General features: G+C 41.9%; 1 protein-coding gene across 5 annotated transcripts in view; it reads left to right on the forward strand.

The window, feature by feature from the left end:
- The window catches only part of chchd3a (coiled-coil-helix-coiled-coil-helix domain containing 3a), a 72,465-nt gene that overhangs the window by 20,356 nt on the left and 31,154 nt on the right, over positions 1-20,955 (forward strand). For all 5 annotated transcript variants that reach the window (XM_084346226.1, XM_084346227.1, XM_084346228.1 and 2 more), the window contains one exon: positions 1,431-1,611. In XM_084346226.1, coding sequence (XP_084202352.1) covers positions 1,431-1,611 — 181 coding nt within the window. The remainder of the gene's footprint in view (positions 1-1,430; positions 1,612-20,955) is intronic.

Genomic DNA, 20,955 nt, shown 5'->3' on the forward strand with positions numbered 1-20,955 from the left:
TTGACAGTGAGGCAGGGAGAGTTCAACTTTTTCTTTTTCAGTGTTGAGTGAGTGGGACTTCTCAGTGTTGCCCCCTCTATGCAAGCTGTGGAATAGCAAGGACACGTGTATGAATGATTCTGATTTTACAGCTGAAAATCAATATGCAAGTGTATGGCCTCTAACTCTGCTTCATTAGTTCTGTAACCCTCTAATTCTGTTGGGAGAGTAGCAGAGCAGCAGAGTATAAACGTGGGTGGTGCTAAACACCAACGATTCTCAGACAGTAAACATAAAAAAAGCTTGCTGATGGGAAAAAAAATAAAAAATAAATACTGTCATTTCTAAATGAGGCTGTGCAGAACAAAATTGGCATTTTGTGCAATTCAAAGTGACATTTCACTCCAAATCAAAAAATACATACATCTTCCCTGTAGCGCTATTTATCTGTTAAGATTGTGTTGGTGTGAGTTGCTGAGCTTCGGCGATATCGGCCGTAGAGATGTCTGCCTTCTCTCAATTATAACGTAACTCCATGGCACTCGGCTTGTGGTGCGCAAAGCGCCATCAAAGAATACATAAAAAAAAAAAAAACTCAACACCAATGTCTCTTTCAAGAAATGACCTGTTTATTCAAAATAATCCACAGATGTTGTGAGAAGTTTCATGTTGGAACTATTTTCTTCCTACCAACGTACAACGTATCATCACACAGATAATTATCTATTCATAGCTGACTAAGCTAACTTAGCTAGCTAATGTTACACTTAAGCCGAGGAGGTTGCCATTAATGTTTGAATCTCAAACTGTCACGTTCATTTAATTTGAGAGAAGGCGGACATCTATGTGGTCAAAACTCAGCAACTTAGACAATCAGAACAATCTAGATGGGTAAATAGCACTATAGTAAAGAGGAAAAACATGCATTTTTGATTTTTGGGGTCCCTTTAAAGCAACAAATGTAACTTCCTGGAGCTTCCAAAAGCATCAGTATTTGATGACCTGGGAATGAGACTCAACAATCAACTATCTTTCTTCAGGAATTTACGTGTTTCTTGAAGTTTTTGAGCAATTCATACCTCTATGTTTTTTTCTAAAAGTTTCAAGAGAAGCTTGATTTTTATGAAAGCCTATACTTCACCTCATATACAGGCATGATGTAGGAAGGCAACACCAAGGGACCTTGATGTGCAGTGCAGACAGTGCAACATACTATGGACCGCATAACTTTGTACATTGAACATTTGAGTAGCCAGTCATGCATTATAGAGGTGGCTGCAGGGGAGAGAATAGTAAATGTTATTTATGATAGCATGTACCATGAGGTGCATTGTTATCATACATTGTGTGTGCTGTCTGAAGTTACACTGGGTTGTGCAGTGTTTCTGCACATCATAAACTGGCAGTTGAAAAAAGTGTGTTGATTGTGTAAAAATGTTTCTGCTTCACAGGCTGGAGTCGGAGAAGACCCGGGCAGCAGCTACGGCTCACGCTGAGGCCCAGTCCCAGGTCCAGGATGAAGTGTCCAGGATCCTGTCTGTGGAGCGGGCTGTGGCCAAGGAGAGCATCCAACATGCTGTAATCAGAGAGAGGATCGCCACAGAGGATGAGAGGCTCCGCGCTCAACTTCTCGTAAGTCGACATGTGGCAGCTGCAGTGAACATAACCACCTCATTTTATCTTGTTTCATACATTGAAACATTCAGTTGAATAAACCTGCACCCCAACATCAAACAGATACTGAACACTGTATTTTAGGGGTATGACCTTGCAACTGATGAGAGCAATTTTTACACTAAGACAGGTGCCACTTTCTGTTTACACGCTCCTGTTCTATCATGCAGACACACAGAAGTGAACCTATTTGCCGTAATCGACAGGTCACGCCAGGTACAGTGACAAATGTCAGAGCTGTGTGTGTGAGCTTCACTGTGTGCAGTAATTCATTCAAAGTTATTTCCAAAACATAACAGCTTTATCTACAAAGCACAGTTTAAGTTCATTTTGAAAACTAACTGTAAGTAAACCCCTCTTTGTTGTATCCACATCTTGCAGCTCAATATTTTCATCCTCTTCCATATCTCTGCCTCTTCATCGGGCTGTATTTTAAAAGCTACCTTCATTTCAGGAGGGCCATGTCTTTATTTCCTGTAAATTGCCCTTGTAAACATTGTCAGATGAGCGTTCCTTACCACAAACACACACACAGGCAGCGTATTGTTTTCAAAAAGAAAACACATTTTCCCCGGAGTGCGGCTGCTGTTTACAAACCTATGCTATTGATTATATAGCTCATTTCACACGCTCATCGCCGTAATAGAAAAATGAATCATTTTGTTGCGAGGCAGAAGGAGAGGAGCGTTGACGTGATTCCACGCCGCAGGACAAGTGTATGAGGGATCCCTCGTTCGGAACGACGATCCAATCGAAGGAAAAAGAGGCAGCAAGGGAGGGAGAGAGGGGAGAGATGGCGGTGGAGGGAGACGCATGATGTGATGTGTTGTTCCCTTCAGCATTTGTGAAGAAAGCTGTTTCAGTCGTAGGTTTTCTGTAATTTAATTTCTGTTGTTTTTCACAGGGAGGGGGACAGGACAAACGAGGGGAGGAGTTGGGAGGAAGGGCAAGAATTTAACACCTGCTTTGTGTCTGTAATATATGTGCAGGATCTCGGGTGGTGGGTCTCACTGAGCTGTCGCAGAGGAGAGTCCTTGTGCATGTCATTGGCTTCATGCTCCTCAAGTATTAACTCCCAGGACTTAAGAGAACTTTTCCTCCTAGATGCTATGAAGCTTTTGCTCGTGGCCTCAAGGCAAACCTAAGGCCATTAACAGCCTTTGAAACTACAGATAGCAGCACTGCAGTGGCTACGCATTCAGTATAAGACCAAGCATATACACACACAATCATATACAGTCTTTGTTTCATTCTTTCTAACTTTTCTATTCTCCCTCTACTTCCTTTAAAGCGCACATATCTCAGAAAAAGAATCGTTGTTAGAGGGTTTTTAGTGTTGTGTGTGTGTGTGTGTGTGTGTGTGTGTGTGTGTGTGTGTGTGTGTGTGTGTGTGTGTGTGTGTGTGTGTGTGTGTGTGTGTGTGTGTGTGTGTGTGTGTGTGTGTAATAATTTCCTCAGTTTGAGCATTCTTTTGGAGTGCTGGAGTTTTAATAGAATCCGGCGACGGGTTATCAGTGGAGGCGCAGTGCCGTTCGCACCACTCATGTAATTGTCAAGTCAGACGTTTCCGTACAGCCACTGTTCTTTTCAACTGGAAATGGACTTTTCGGTTTTTAAAAGGCAGCCTCTCGCCCGAGACGTCTCCTGCCCATTGTCGTTTCACGTCGTGTTTGTCAAACTCCGGGATTGTCTGCTACCCGCAGTGAACTCATCTTTGATGAGACATAAAACATGTTTTTAAAGGATTTTTGTCTGTATATCTCCCTTTGTCCTGCTTGTCTGTCTCTCTGCACCTTTGTGTCTTTGTGTTGGGCCTTAATTTGTTTTTACTTAAACTGGCAGTAGACAACTTCTTTTGCTTAACATTAAGATGTAAATGTTGATTGCACAATGTAATGTCTATAGATAATGACACTATCTGTGTTGAGATTGGGTTCAGAATCACTTTCACTATGCAATTCTGTCTGCCACCTGGTATGAAATCTCCCAGGAAAATGAAGACTCGATTATGGTACAACCCTATCTGCTGTCATGTTTCTATTATAGTTCAGTAGCTTTAACATTGATCGATTAAACACTCTATGTGTCACATATTCTTCCCAGTTGAGTTGTCACACAGCTTTACTTAAATTGAGCTCCACTATACAACAGTCGGCTAGTTCCACTGTTCATCGCTTAATGCAAATTGTATTGGCTGTCTTGGCCTATTCACTTGCACTCGCTAGCTTAGCCTAGCACCTTCCAATCTTGAAGCAACTTTTATGTATTTATTTTACCGCGACCCACCAAATCAGGAGTTCTTCCGTGTCACATGGCAGGCATCAGAAAGCAGGCCCTCATACACGTAAGTAAGTGTGAGTTATATCATGTTTTACTGTTTTATCTGAGTTACATTTTTACCGTTCAGTAGCAGTGATTCTCCCTACAGTGTCTTCCAGCGTCCGACATACTTTTCACGACCCGTGGATGGTTGTGAGGACCGACATGTGGTTCTATTCATATTGCAATGAGCCCGATTAGCGCCTATATGTGGGAAACACTGGGCATAACACCGGCAGCAGAAGGCAGAAGTTGTTGAAGTTGCCAGAAACCCCTACCCTGCTTTTTCTCTTTAGTTTAGTCTAGTGTTTATTTCTTCTTTCTCAGTTCCAAAATGGTGTTGATTGTTTCTTTACTAACGTTTGGAAACAAATGCAATATTTGATCTGAGGAAAACGGAAAGTGATCCGGACATTTCTTGACAGTTGACAGCAATGTCAACAATAACACTTGGAAACGCTCAAGGGGGAGTTGAAAAGTTGTTTGTATTCCCCTTAAAAAAACAGGCGCAGAAAAACCTGCTGCCAACACAATAGAATTGTAATATGCATAACAACTTGTGGACTATTTTTTGCTCGTTTTCACGGTAGGTGCTCTTAACTACCCCTCTCATTAAGTACAAGACCCCCTCAGCAAAGGTTACCCAACAGATTAAATTTACATTGTTATAAAGCACAGAAGCATCAGCAAGTGGGAGGTGAAATTGGTTCTGATCGCTGGGCAAAGTCAATAAGTTGGTCGAGAAAGATCTCCAGAGGGGTGTTGCTTTGCTGTCCTAAGCTCATAATCTGGTGGCTGATAGAGCTTTCAGAGGTGATTTGTTCAGTCCTTTTTCCCAGTAAACCTGGTAACACCTCTCTTATTATCCTAAAGGCTGCACCATTAAGTCCATGAGCACCTAATCAAGACGTAAGATTAAGTAAATTTATTTTTCTTCACTCTTGCTTTCGTACAATATTTAGCTTGTTATCTGAATCTCGGTACATAGAAAAAGTGTTGGAGACTTACATACAATAATAACAATAATGATAAATATAATAATTTTGAGACATTGTAAGGAAAAACCCCTTGACACTCCACATCCTCTGTTTTACTCAAGTTAACTTGAGAACAAAAAATGTACTTTCCGGCTGAGCAACAATCTACTGTTCACTCTTGGTGAGTGATACACATTGTTCTACTGTATTCCCATAAAAAAAATCTTGTTTTCTTGTAAATTGCAGAAACAAGTGAAAGTGTTTTGAAAACTGCTGGATTTATCTCAGCCCACTGGCAGTTTTAGTGTCAAGAGAAATGATATTGTTTTTTTCAGCATTGTGGAAAGTGACAAAGGAGAGCGTTGACGACATGAGTAAACACTGCATGTGTCATCAATCAATCTATTTGTCACGACTGTGGAGGACTGGTTTAATATAGACAGAAGAAAGAAACTTGGAGAGAGAGAGAGAGACAGGGATGACATACAGCTCCCCAACTGGACTTGAACCAGCAACTTTGCTGGAGTTTGTTTTAGGTAAAGGTTAAATATTTAATCAGAATTTAGATGTTTTTTTTTTTATTGCACTTCGTGCCTTAATTGAATGTGAATTGACCTGAACCCCGCTCTCATGTTCATTGCCACTGGAAAAAAACATTTGTCTATGGCAGCTGTAGTTCTTGTGTTCTTTGTCCAGCGCCGTATTGATTTGTCCTCCTCATTAAGACACAGGTCACGGTGAGCAGCAGGACCCTCGTACTTTCCCTCCTCTACTTCACACAACGAGAGCGATGCTGGGAGCAGTTATGCCTCCCCACGCTCAACTATAATGGCCGTAACCTCTGCAACCATGGCTGCACCAATTATAGTGACACCCATTCAGGAGAATTGCCCCGAGACATGGGGTTAGTTTAGGGTTGGGTATCGTTTAGATTTTATTGATTTAGATTCTTTGTCTTGCAATATCACGTACCAGGAGAAACTAATGGAAAGCTAATGCAAAATCACCAATAATTTTAGCTTATTTTAGGAAGCTATTAACAGTAATTTTTCATGAATGATGCATTTCGTGATTATTTTTGATAAAAAATTGCTACAATAAGAGGGACGCAACTGTACTCTTCCTTGTCATGCACAAGTTGAATGTCCTTGTACTCCCTGTGTTTCTAATGACTGTCGTAGCTGTGCTCTGGAGACTAATGACCATATTATTACTTTACCAATCTCTAATTTAAGCTAATTGAAGCAAATTATTTTTCATTTCCATTCCTGTAGCAAACCGTTTTGAGCATTCAAACTTATTACGTAACAGTGTTATAAAAAGTACCCAAAAGTCATCCAAAAGCTATCCAATAAATGTACTGGAGTAAAAGTTTGCCTCCAAAATGTTCTGGAGCTGAAGTATAAAGTAGTAGAACAAGTACCTCAAAATTGTACCTAAGCACAGAACTTGAGTAAATGTACTTGGTCACATTCAATCCCTGTAATTTAATACAACATAGTGTAGCCAGGGCCTTATATATTTTCCTACCACCCTGGAGGGAGCGCTTGTCCTTCAGGCTTTTCCACCACCAGTCACTCCCCCTCCCTGTCAGGCTGACTGGCAGTAGCCAGCCACCAACTCTACCAGTAATTGAAACTTCACAGCAGCGTAGGCAGGGGTGTGTGTTGTCTTTGTCATTGTTGTTGGGTTCCTGGGGTTCTGTTGTGTGAGGGGAACATGTTCAGTGTCAGCGCTCACACATGTTCTGCCACTCAGGGGGAACCACAGTAAAGGAAAGGGGAACACCGGCACAGATAAGGGGTTTATAGTAGTTAGCAGCACAGCAGTGTTTTAGAGTTTTCCAAATAGACTCGTGTCGCATGGTGTTTTCCCCTTGTTTTCTTTGATCAGCTATTGGGAGGATATAAAACGAGAGACATGATGAATGATTGACGTTTGAATTAGCCTTTGATGATCCATTGTTTTTGGAAAGTTGTATTTGGCATGTCTAATTTCACTCTTAATGTAAATTATGCCCGCTTGTTCAGAGCAGGAGAAGAACCTTCATTTCCGAGATCACAGTGCCTACAGATAACAAAGGGTCCGTCTGGTCAAATTCGCGCTGAAAAGAAAACAGTCGCAACACTTATCACTGTGTTGTTTTGTCTTCAAACTGCTTAAAAATAATGAAGACAGTCTGTGATCTTGTCATCATGTGGTCGTTTTGAATTATTTCTTCATTAGTGTGAGTCGTCGGCCTGGTGTGGAAGAGCTCTGATTTGTGGCTTTATGTGCACAAGATGGCTTTATCAAGGAGTTACTTAGTAGACTCATTACACACAAATAGACCCTTAATTAGATAACAGGGCAATTAGCGCTTAATCAATTAGGAATATGTGATTCTATGTAGTGGATACTGGCTGAAGACTGAAGGAGCCAAGTATGAATACAACCTTGTCTTGTGTACTACAAATGATGATTTTGACAGAGACATGCACTAGCACAGAGCATGAACGGATCATGTAACGCTCTTACTCACAGTCTACATCCGTCTGTCAGTCCACACATCTGTGTTTTAATAAAATTATAGACTTCCACCGTCCCCCTTTTTGATTTTCAACAACTCTGCTCCCCGCGGAGCCAAAGTGGCCCAGTGGCCAATCAATCACTGGCCAGAGCGTTTCACCCAGACACAGGCTCAAACCCCGAGGCAGACTTTTCAATCAAACCCAGAGTCATCAATCTTTCCAAGCTCCAAACAGTGGCCTGGGTGGGGTCTACCTGGCGGCAATGATTTTGTCCATGTTGGCAACTGGTCTAAAACACTCAGATCTCACATTTACTTTTTTCTATTTAAGCTAACACTGTGATTGAGAGACACGAGGCAACAGTATCAAGTATAACCAATCCAAGCAAACTAACCAGTGTGTTATTGTCTTTCCTTGCACATGCTTTGTAACTTTGCAATCATTTCAAAGGGACATGCTCGATGCAAAAAATAAAAAAAAAGATAGGAGTTTGCAAGTACACAGCTGGAGCCATTAACTTTTCTATCAGGAGATAGATGGACCACACCCAGCTGATGTATAACATGATATTGCAAGCACCACATTACATCACAGTTGTACAGGATTTGGAAACAGCTTGTTACCACTAGTTGGCAGTGCAAGCAGGATTATTAGACTGGCTACATTTACCCTTAAACAGGTGGTTCTTTATCACTCAAGGAACAATCAGTAAAAGTTACAGGTTGATTTACACATCTGACTCAGAGGAAGCCTTGTTAGTTTCTCACATCTATTCAAACTGTGGGCACTGTCAGCTCTTAATACTGGAGTTTGTTCAATTTAATGTTGAAAGAAATGTTTGCGGATACAGAGATAAGGCCCATTAAAAACACCATGCGACGTTTGCTGATTCCTTTTAAACCCAGAGCCTTGTTCCACCTATCAGCCTCGTAGTTGTTTATCGTGCTTTTGTCACTCCCTCTGTTTCCATCTTTATCTCTCTCCCATACACACAGACATCAGTAACTAATGTGATTTTCCATGATTTTTCCACCACCTCTGCTTTCACAGCATGGGATAATGCAGCATGCCAAGAATGTTTGTTTGCTCCCTACACACACACAGACACACATACACACACTCAGACACACACCATCCATGTCCATCCTGTCAGAGCTCCAGGAGAAAATCAGTACCTACTCTTTCCTTAAACTGTGTTCCATTTGATGCTTGGCTGGCTTGAAAATGACTTTCAGTAAAGCTTAACATTTTTAATGCAACAAGCCCCCCATCACACACACACACGCTCTCCTCACCCTGGTAGTCCTCTCTCTTCCACACCTCTAAAAACTGCAGTCTCCAGCAAATGTCCTGCTTTTTTTTTTTTCTTTGGAAAACCTTGTGTACTTCAGTCGTGCGCTGTTGCATTTTAGATACAGCCGACTGGACCTGGCTGATAATAGGGCGACAATTTAATTTCCCAGGTATTAAAGGAGACTTGCTGGGTTTTGAATTGGTGCCCGTTGGTGGTATTTAAAAAAAAAATAGTAGAACAAAATACATTTCTTGTTCTCTCAACATATTATTCTTTCTTTCCACATCACAGAGTATAAGGAAGATTGGGGGGAGAAAAGGTCCTCATTTCTTTTACTTTTGAATGAGATAAAGAGAGGTAGTGGTACACTGTGATTTACATATATTTTTGGATTTGCTCGACTCACCAAGGACAAATTGCATTCTAGCTTTGACTCTGTTCTCTGAGCTGTTGTAAGAGTTACCGCTACCAGGCTTGATGTAACCGGATTTGGGAGAACTGTCAGTCTGTTTGATTAGTATGCTCTGCAGATGTATTATGGAAGGGGTTAGTGCGATCTGGTATAGATCACAGGTTGGATTTAGCGTTAAAATGAAGGTACTTACAAATGGTTCCAACAGTGTGCCAGAGAAGAGTAATGAGATTGTTGCTCCAGTTCGTGTAGAACACGTTTTCCCTAGTTAGGATTATTTGTGATTTGGATTGCTTCCACAATTACATCAGTATTTCACATGGTGATATCAAAAGTCTTCAGGTTATAGAAACAAAGAAAATTGATTGATTGATTGATTGGTCACGCATCAGACCCCTCTTAGTGTTTTGGATACATTCTTACACTGTATCTACTGGCATTGAACAGCCTCCATTTATGTTTCTTGTTGGTTAAAAAGGAAGTAGTTCTCAATGTGTCATTTCAAGAACCCCTAAACTGCCAAAATATTTTGTTCCAGGTACCCCATCTGATAGGAATTTTGTTTTTAGAAAGTTTGCTACAGGAAATGCATGAAACCGAAGACCAAAATAATCCTACTTTGTGTCATTGTGTTACTTGTGGATGGAATTATTGTGAAAATAGATTACTCCAATTTTTGCTGGGGACCCCCATGGACCCCACCACTTTAAGAACCACAGGTTTACACCTGCTTAAAAGAAATTAATACTTGTAACTTTAAAGTTATTTATTTATCTTCAACACCTATTACAATTACATGACATCTAATATCTACACTTTGGTAACAAATATTCTATGGCACTGAACAAAATCTGTTGGTTGCTCTTTTTTTTTTTTTTGACCTAGTTAAAAAAAAAAATAGGGTGGCCCCTCTGCTCTCCAGCATGATCAGAATTTCATTGACTGGCCCAGAGGGGGAGCTACAATTACAGAGCTTAAAAGCAGACACTAATAGGCCAGGAGGGATAATGTATCAGCCACTGTGGATATATTGTTAAGTTTACATGGGACTTTACAAACTAAATACCCTCCAGAAACTGGACTTACTTTAGCCACTAAAAAATGTATCATCTGAGAACGCCGAAATCAGATGTTTCCCAGTTAATTTCTCATTTCCTGAAAGTTGACCTTTGGAACTGCAAAGCTTTCATCCCTGAATTTTGTGCATGAGGCAGAGGCATGTTTTTTCCTAGTGTGAATGCGTGTCTGTTTGTTCAATGGATACGACATAATTAAATGTTTGTGGACTGTAAGCGGTCAACTTAAATGAGCAGATATTCTGGCTGCCCTTTTGATTCTTTCCTACTGACAATGTACTGTACATACATGTGTCCATTTTTTCTCTCTCATTCTTTCTTTCTCCTGTCTTTGTCCTGTTCTTACTTTCACATCTTGGAGAGTGTCCACTCAACCGTCCTTTACATATTGGCGGCCGGACGTCGCCCCTGCCCAGGGTGTGGTAGCCACACACCGTGCCAGTATTAGGGTTAGACGGGAGGTCAGGCTCTAATTGGCAGGGCCCATGGCTGGCACTCTGCGCCAGGCCCTTACCCTGTCAGCTAATTGGCACTGCGAGCAGCCAGCAGCGGGGCCGAAATACGGAAGCGCTTCGATTGATGGATGGATACTGGTGTCAGGAAAGCTTCTTTCTGTCAAGAGAGCTTGTACAGTCAATTTACTGTCTCAGCCTCAATGGGCGGTGTATGTATTTATGTATGTGTTCATCCTCATTTGTTCTAAACATTTTGGAAAGCTGACAAGAAACATAATTGAAACGGAAACATATTACCAAGTAAGACTTTCAGTACATACTATGAATAACAGAACATTTGAGATTTGTAGACTTTCCATTCTTGCACTTTATGCAAATGACAAAAACGCTTAAAAAAAAGTATACTCTTACTTCATATTAGTGAATGCAACAAGATTGGTTCTTGTGAATCTTTAACCGGTAAAGACACTCATCCAACAACATAAACTGTTTAAACATCATTTACTGAAAGATTGATGGGGATTTGGTGGATTTTTGAGTTTTCAGCATGAGAAGGAGCAGAGACGGTGACTGCCTATTTGTTTGCGTTGTTGATTTATGATTGTGCCGCCGTTAATTTGTATATTCTCTTGTATATTAATGTGTTTATTCTTCAGTTGGACTGCTTACTGGGCCTTTTGATGAGAACTTACCATAATTCCGTGTATTGGTTTATATAATTTGTGTCATCATTTCTGATGATACTGAAATATGTCTGAAATGTATTTATATGCTGATCCTGATATTTATTGGCTTGTAAAACTCTAATGTCATACTTCTCTGCAGCCTGTAGTATTAATTATAGTAGTTTTTCAATATTACTATTCCCTACCCTCTCTTTCACTCGCCCTAGCGGAGACTTCATTGGCCAGAGTACAAGTGCAAAGGTTAGAAAACCAAGCTTCCTGAGTTAACTTCGAAGGAGCATCATGTGTGTGTGTGGCTCAGTAGAGTAGATATGTTGGATGTGTAATATGACAGGTATTTTCTTTTGAGCTCATCCCTCTCCCTTTTCTTGGTCTTTCTCTGTGTTTTCCCTCTTGGCTCTGACAGGAGAGTGGTATTAATGAGGTTCTGTAGAAGTGAACAGTCGGCTCAGCTAATGGTGCTAGAGGTAGCGATTTTGATGGAACGATGGAAAGAACTTAAGCATGTGGAGGGAACGAAGACGAGAGAGGAGTCAAAAAGGCCACGAACAGCAGAAAATCTGGGTGCGATATAGAAGCAGTGAGAGAATGGAAAGGATAACAGATAGGGGAATAAATAAGAGGCACATGGAAAGAGCAGGCAAGAGAGAAAGAGATATTGATTCACAAAGCAGTTTCTAAATCAAGGTTACAAACTCCAATTAAGAAACACACCAAACCAAAACAGCTCTTAAAACCACATAAATAAATGTAAACTTCAAACAAAAGTGAAATAACCCGAGGGAAAAATGGCAACAACACTGAATCTGCAAACAGGAAATCTTTTTTGGGAAAAAAAATACGAATAATCATTAATTTCTTTAATTTACACATTGATGTGCTTTGACATGTAGGTAGAAAGGATGTATGAAGCTTACAGGTTAAATGAACAGATAAACCTAGATTGAACAGAGGAAAAAATCCAAATCCATCCAAATCTCGTCTGTGCATCCCTTTAAAGTAAGTTGCCTGTGAGAGCTAACAGGACATCACGGATAAGGGAAAAGGCATATATTCAGCTAAAGGAGTGAGTGGATTAGAGGTGACCCTGAATCTGCTGACATGAGCTTGATCGACAGAAGCTGAAGGTGGACCATGGCCCCCTCCCGGCTTCATCAGGCCTGGGAAGACCACCTGCTGCTGGGTGGAATGCATATGCATTAATACACAGCATGAGCACACGTGCACTGAGAAATCTACAGAATGCTCAGAGCCATAACCACACAAGGAGTCAGTCACTTGCACATACCCTATGAAGGTCTTAAATATGCAGATGGATCAGGCTAAGTATTCACATGCTACAGGCACATGCACACAGACGGGTCAGGCACATGCAGCTTGAGTTGCCCATAAGGCCCAATGTCAGCAACACATCCTCAGGCTGTCCCTTTTTCTCCCTGCATGTCTTCCCTGCTGCATTCGTCTCACCTTCTTCCTGCAATAGGCTATTCCACTACTCTTCTCTCCTCCACCAACTCTCTCCCTCGTTCACTTTGCTCCCTAGGGACATCTGTTGTCCAAAGACAATATGCCTCTCCCCACTCTCAGGTCATACAGTGTGTCCTCTACTGTCAACTAAAGAAATTTTCCGCCATTGGTTTATGTGTCTGACTGAATGCGTACGAGTGTTCTCCACGCTTGTTTTCACCTGCCACCTTCTTCTTCCTGTATTCCATTACTCTCGCTGCTTGCTGCTAAACAAGAATGTGGTCAGGAATTGAATGTCCAAACACAACCCTGGATCCTGGAAGCAGCAAATAACCATAGCTAGTTTTAATACCTTCCAACTAAATGAGACAGTTTATTCAGGCAGTCTAACTCTTCTATTTGTTTCTGTCTTGTCAAGAAAGGACAATATTTTCCTTGGTCACTTTGCCACACTTCTTTCTCCTTCCACCTTCATGTATGTCTGTACTTTTCTATCTTCCTCTCTCTACAAGCACCAGAGTATCTTCTCCCCTCCTTTCATCCTCAGCCCCTTTGTCCCCATGTTCCCATTGTTCTCTCGGCATGCCCCCTGTTCCCATCTTAGCTGAGTCTTCCTCCATACATGCCCCCCATGTCTCGGTAATGAACCCACAGCTCTTCATCTCTCCTTCGTCTTCCCCTGTGTGTTGGACATGACAGATGACTGGGGACCTCCAGAGCTTTGCTCCCCAGGGCTCCAGATAAAGGCAGCTCCCACCACAAGATGATCAATCAATCAGTTTACACCCCGGGCGCCTGATCAGCCAATTAATCAATCTCCGAGCCAGCAGATGTTGTTGCTGTCCCTCAGCGAAGGAGCTGGCAGTGGAGTGGTGGAGGTGGTGTCTCCAACAAAAGCTGAGGGGCTTGAAGTGTCTGGGAGCAGAAAGGGAGGTGATTTTTCATCTTGCTACCAGGACTTCAAGCTTTGTAAGCTCTCTAGTCTCATTCCTTTTCACTGGAGGATCTTTTCTCTTCTAGCTTTTCCCATGTTATTCTCGCCTTTAGATCCTGGTCACATCATAAAAACGGCATTGTCACAGTTATCCTTGATAAGCTTTTATAGTCACCAACCTTCTCTAAAATTAATTGGTATACTTTTGAACATCTACAAATTGCAAAAGAGATGTAAATGTGTGAGTGGGTTGACACCCTGTCTTAGCATCATTAAGGCCAGCTGGTTCAGATCAAGCCCTCTGTTGACCCCTGCTCACAGTCAATGAGCTACAGACTCCACAAGGACACTTCATTTTAATGTGCCCTTAAACAGCCAGTGCTTAAGAACCAATGCGACCAAACATTGAGACACCCACACTAACCACCTACACCTCTTGGCCTTTGGTCCCTGTCCTGGCCCCTCTGTCCCTGTCTTGGGCAGGTCAGCCCTTTGACCCACCAGGTCGTTGCATCATTACTCACTGTGCTAAGAGATCCCCAAGGGAGAGTAATTCTGTCTGCAGCCTGTGGCTTTGTTGTCTCTTTCTACTGGGATGCTCCATGCTTCAGTCATTTGTTTGGTCCATGATCAAGTCAAGTTACCAAAGTTTCCAACAAGAGTGTCTTAGGTTATGGAATACCCAGGTATGTATGTTTGTTTAGGGATTGGCAAGGCAGGATTTCACATCAGCTAAAATTGAGTTTAAAAAGTTTTATTCATCCCCAACAATTGGGAACTCATAAACATAAGTAACATAGACTGACAAGTAACTAATTCGTTGGACAGTTTTGAGGATTTGCCTCACAGCTAAACTGTCATGTGTGACAACAGATACCTGGTAAGCAGCATCTGCGCACTGCTGTCATTACTGACATTTACACTGAATTCCTCTCAGAATTTCTACAGGATAAGCAAGCATACCCATCAGGAAAAGGACAAAACAATATATGGGAAAATTAGGCTAAATTTTACAGCAAAGTGGTGAAAAGGTAATTGTTTCAGTCAGAGCTTCTTGGACACAGCCAGCTTCTTCTGAAGGATTAATGATTCTACTGCTTCTTTTGACTTTATTGTGACCATTCCCAGCTCCGCTGACATAAATCCCTGTGAAGAGGTGACCGAGGTGCTCCAATATTATGTTGTGACGGAGCGCTCATGCTGTCAAGTTTATTTTGGGGTGTCCTTGTGGCCCAGCGTGCTAACACACATGTTACTGATTCAAAATCAGTCAGCAGCTTTTGTTGTAAGTCAAACTACTGCACTTTCTACCAACGTGTCCTGTTGCTGTCTGCAATGAGCTGTCAAAGCCAACTTAACTGACCCCATAGGGTTTATTTATTTTTCTTCCGTGGTCTTAACCGCAATTTCCATCCGTTACACATATGAATTGGTACTACAAAGCATTGGGTTCTCATGACAAGAAGACCAATCACGTCTATTATATAATGGGTTGTTGGTTGTTTTGCTTTCTATGTACATGCTGAGTCCACCTTAAGGGTTCAGTATGCTTCAAACAAAGTGCTTGTTAGATTGTTACTTGGGAATTTGGGCGACTGCTCCCGACAGTCCAACAAGCTGTCCAGCATGCTACCTTTATGCAGTGATTAGCCAACTTTGTGGAGGTAAGAAAGCAGGCAGGTTGTTAACTTGTCTCAAGTTGTCATTTATCATTCTCTGATGTACTTTTTGTACATATTTTGTGTGTTCAAAAAAGTGCAAGGCAGGATATCAGTTATCCGGTAATTACCTTTGTTTTTTAATCACAAAAGTCTGTTGAAGTGCAACACGTTTAAATCTCTCAGGCTATAATGTCCACGGAAAATGATTCCCTGTAAGCACAATTTAAGTTGTATTAAAGGTGAAGTAAGCAATTCTTGAAAAAGATGGTTAACTGTTGAGTCTCATTTACCAGGACGTTGGGTTGGTTGCTTCGACCGAGCCAGCGTCAGACTCAGCAATCAACTTTCTAATTACCACGAATGCCCTCAAGGAAAGACTCTCCAAATGTATACACTGTTACCCCCTCTGTATGATTGAAGAGCGGCTTTTCTGAACAGATTTTGCCTGCATACATACTCGGATGGCAAATTCTAAGAAATAGATTAATTCAAGAACATCTGGCCATTGCAAAACACGACAGAGGCCACTGTCTTTATGCAAATTGCGAGCACTCCTTTTACCTGTTGAAATAAACTGAACTAGAATAGAAAACTCTTCAAGTTTCAGGTAAATCAAACTACACAGAATAGGTATGACATAACCAAAGGTATGGGCAGTGGTGGTCAGTTAACTAAAGGCTGATTTGTAAACAACTAAAGTTTTAATATATGATGGTATGTCTTTCAGATATATAAAGTCAAGTACTCTTTTTTGATAATTGTGAGAAAACTATAATAATTTAGATTCATTTTGAATGCAGCACATTCACTAGATGCAAGCTGAGCTCAGGCTCGGTGGCTCAACTGTGAAGAACATTCAACACTGAACCCTGTTGCAGGATTGTCAGTAATAAAATGTGACATTTTTCTCAGCTGCCAGTATGTGTGTGAATAAGTGTTTGACAGTGTGTTTGTCCTTTAGTGTTATCAGTCAAGGTTAAGCCCATTAACTGACCATACCACAGCACATCTGACACGATTACATCGCCCATAACCCTACCACCTCCCTTGGAGACTAATAGCTAAAGTGTTATTGCCCCTCAGTAAAACCCTGTGATGCTAATTAACCAGCCAAAGTGAATGGTTTCCAATGGAGTTTTACAGCTACTGCCACCAGGACTTATGTTTTATTAGTGACTCTAAGGGTAATGCGTAATACTGCCAGTAAGGTCTGTGTTAGGTGATATCATTTTACACTCCATCACTTAGATTTGATCTGCCAGTGATAGCTTTTAAAGATAGAGTTGCAATGGTTTTAGAGGCGGTTACAGGATGTGCCAAGATTTGTATGGAGGATGTGTGTCTAAAACTGTTTTTGAGTGTGTGTGAGCTTTTTATGTATTCGATTTGTGGCTGCAAAAAGTATGAGACTGTCTGTGCGTGTGTCCCTTTTAAAATATTCTCCTATCTCCAAGCTTGATATGACAGTCCTCCCAACAACTGTCAAAAACCCAATTCTCCCTCCAACTATCTTGTCATCCATATTCCATCCACACATTGACCCATCTCTCTCCCTCCCTTTCATCTTCTCTACCCCATGAACTTCCCCTCCCTTACCTCCATCCATCTCTAACCTCCCACATGCCACCTACACCTCCGCCGTGCCAATTAACACCAGAGCACGGTCACATTGTGCTGCCCTTTGACCCTCTTCCTGCCTGTCGGAGCACCCGAGGCCCGCGGCTTCAGTATTAGTTTGTCACGGGGCCCTGTCGCACAGGTCTGTGATAGATGGGCCCTGGTGCGCAGCTCTGACCCGCCGTGCTGCAGCACTCAGTCGGATGGTGTGAGGGAGCATTGATTATGATGCTTCTCGTGACAGGGGTGAATCAGGGCTGAGCTGATGGTGGCAGGGGAAGACAAAAGAGACCAAGGTTATGGATGAGGTGCTGTTAGTTAATGTGATGAGATTTGATTTGAGCTCTATCGATCATGGCAGAATTTTCATCTAGCATGATTTATAAGCACGTAGTGGGCATACAGTGTTACAATGAGGTGTTACTCATTGTTACAATACAGAGGTCTCCATCACTGAGGTGTGAAATGAAAAATGCAATATGTACAGAATTGCTAATAGCCATAATCTAATCTTTTTTTTTTTTCTTCGAGCAATGAGAAATAGTTTTTTTTTTTTTTTTTTCTTTAAATGTTGTTGTGCCGTAGTCTACATTCATGCTGTTGGCAAATAGTATTGTAAACCTGTCATAAATTGAATTTTCTCATAAGAAGATTCGCTTGTTTCAGTCAATGATTCTCGACCTGGGGGTCAGGACTCCCCAAAGGGGCTGCAATATATATGTGAGTTGTAACAAGATGATGAATGGGATAGGAGAGCATCAAAAACGTATTTCTTGGTCTAAAAATAAAGTAAAAAATAATTTTGTGACTGTCAGTCTCTTATATAGAAATATACTTTCTCTTGTGAAACACTGGGTAGATACCCCCCCAGGCCTCTGAAATGTTTTCAAACTAAATGATTTAAGCTCACAGCTCAACTCCAGACAGGGGCTTTACACAAGCCAAAAAGTCAGAGAACCACTGGGTTAAGTCTTTACACTGAGCATGTGTGATATGATGCTCCTTTTTGCAGGAGGACATCAATTGTCAGTACCTTCAGAATATGAAAAGATCCAAAGTGTGGTCCTCTAAGTGTAGTACTCCATTACCAACGGCATATTATTTAAACAGCATGTGTATGCAAATTATTTTGTTACAAGCTTTTTGATTCATATAAGTGGTTGATCACTGTAGCCATGATCACTATAATGGCTTCACTGTACTTTGTTAAGGTAATGTGACCTTTGTCATCATGGGTACAGCAACAACTAAGAGGTAAAGGTGGTGGAACAATCATGGTATTGGTTAAAATTACCTTGATTTTGCCTTGAAAGTATACAGTGTCTCTTCAAAAAGCAGAGGAGAAAAGTATGATTATACTATCCAACTGTACTATACCCATTAAATTTCTTGATTACAACAGGGAGTCTCATACGTACCACACACAGTTTAAGTACATACTCACACATGCAGTTGCCTTGAGCTTGCTGAACGCTGCAGGCAGGAGTTATTTTTATTACAGTCACTTGGACTGCTTTAAAAGAAAGTGAACAGAGAGAACGGTTTCCACAAAGAAGCAAGTGTGAAACAAAATATGGGAGCAAATCAGCGAGAGAAAAGGAGGTGGGTGGGGGGCCTGACGCAGCAAAATCCACCTGTTTTATTCCCTCTTCCATCCTCCTTTCCTATTCACCTCCTCCCCTTCTCCTCCGCCCTCACTCCCAGCTCAAACTGCGGCAGTCGGCTAATTAAAAAACATGGCTGTCCTTAATTATTCAGCGGCTGGCTAATTGATATTCACAGAGGCGTTCACCTCGCCTAAACGATCCGTTTAATCTGACCACCGCGGTCTCACTCTCAACCGCCTGTCACCCTCAGCCATTGTGCTACTGTACTTAATAAGAGACTAGGGGGAGAAGGATACAGGAGGAGGGGGGGTGTAAAAGTTTGCCGCTGATGTTAATGTGGTTGCCAGGGCTGCAAATAGCAGCATGTGGACTCTGTCTGCACCCAGCGGGAGGGTGTTGTTGTGAGTGTTTGTATTTTTGCTGCGCTACTTTTTTTCCACGTCAAGGTTTGCTGTACAGGAAAATTAGACCGAATGAGGCTGGATTTGAATTAGTGAATTAGCCGAAATGACTTACATCATCCTTTGGACTTGCAAAGTTTTGAAATTACTCACTTGGAAAAAAAGAGTCAAAAACAAAACTCACGCTTCATCATGAAAGTGATTGACAGACATGTTTCACTTCCACTAAGAAATCATCGTCTGGATTTCAAAGTTTGTAAAACCTTCAGGTGTCACCTTTGTCTCCTGTTTGATCCACTTTACTGTTCGCCACCTTTTTGTACTTTGTGATCATTTTCTCTCTTTAACTTCTTTCTAAAGTCACTGTGACGCACTTGGCCCGGACTCCAGGTCCCATCTAACAGCCAGTTCCCCATTCTTGACACCTCCAATGATAAATAGCCTTTTATTGTCCTCTTCTCTCTTTGTCTCTTATCTCTCCGTTCTTTACACTCTCAAGTTCTTTTCCATTTTCTTGTCAAATTCTGCCCTTCTCTTCCTCTTCCTCTTCCTACCTCCCCCCTGCCTTCCCTCAGCTCTCCTCCTCCACCCGTGACCGCCTCTTCATTAGGCGAACAAAAGGTGTATGGGCAGTGGTGAGGTCTGTCCCATTGTTTGGCCTTTAGTATGATTAGATTATCTTTAAAGTCTGCTGAATGGGGTTAATCGGTCGGAAGTAATCCTGTGACTGACACAATGTGTGTGTGTGTGTGTGTGTGTGTGTCTGGGCCTGTGTGTGTCTCTCCAAAGAGGAAGGCCAACCTGCTTGCATGGAAATTGAACACATGCACGGCTGCATGTACGCATAGACGTACACACAAAAGTGAGCAAAAAAAAGAAAGTCCCTGGGTACACATTTCTGTCACAACCTCTCCTGTTTTAATGACCCCTTTAGTCTCGCCTTCAGCACGCATTTATCTCTCCACCCGCTCTCTGTGGGTACAGCTGCTCCGGCTGGCGTGTGCATGTGTGTATGTGCTGATGTGTGCATTTCAGATCAGTGTCTGAGCCGTTGTTTGCGTCTCGGCGTCTGCGCGCATCTTTTGTCATTCTCTGCAAAGCTAAAGTCTTCAGTCGCCACCAATCAGCGTATCATTGAGTTTGGACACACTTGTGATGGTACACAACCCCCTGCCAGTCCTTTCCTCTGTCTCCCAACCCCCATCCCATCATCACTCTGCTCTTCCTCTTAAATTGAGCTGTAAAGGGGAGACAGTTTTTTGGCATCTCGGTAATCCGGTCGCTGAAAAACTTTGCCGATCTATCATAGAAGCCCTGATTGCATGCTTGGAATCGATAACACAAGGTCATGATAGTGCGACTTCTAGTGTCCTTACAAGGTACTATCATTTAGGTTTAGGTTCAACTTGATTCCATTCCTTTAGCTTTTGTATACCACTGGCTACACAATAGCACTCTAGACGTGTAAGGGGGCACAAAGGAGACAATTGCATGACCACAACAATGAGGCCGGTGAATGCTAGGTTTTTGTTGAGGACAGCAACAACTTGGCTGTGGTCTTGCTTCACTGGGTGGTGTCAGGAATGTGTTAAAGGAGTTTTTTCAATTTTCAATTTCTGAATCTGGAGATGACAAACTGTGTGTGCAGGTGTTTGCCTATGTTGGTAGCTTTCTGTCTCGTGTGCAGAGGGTTAGCTCGGAGCATCCCCTTGACTTTGAAACTCCCCCCCACTCATCTCATGTGAGGACAGCCCCTTCGGTGACACTCGCCGCCACTCCTCATCACAATGCATAGAGCACGCAGCTCCGCCTGCAGTGCATTGAGTAGCCAAACACAGATGGTTATCAGTGTAGTAGAGATTGGATGGGGTAATGCAATTTTTTTT

This window comes from Pagrus pagrus (genome assembly GCF_965226575.1).
Source record: "Pagrus pagrus genome assembly, chromosome: 23".
Taxonomy (NCBI): Eukaryota; Metazoa; Chordata; class Actinopteri; order Spariformes; family Sparidae; genus Pagrus; species Pagrus pagrus.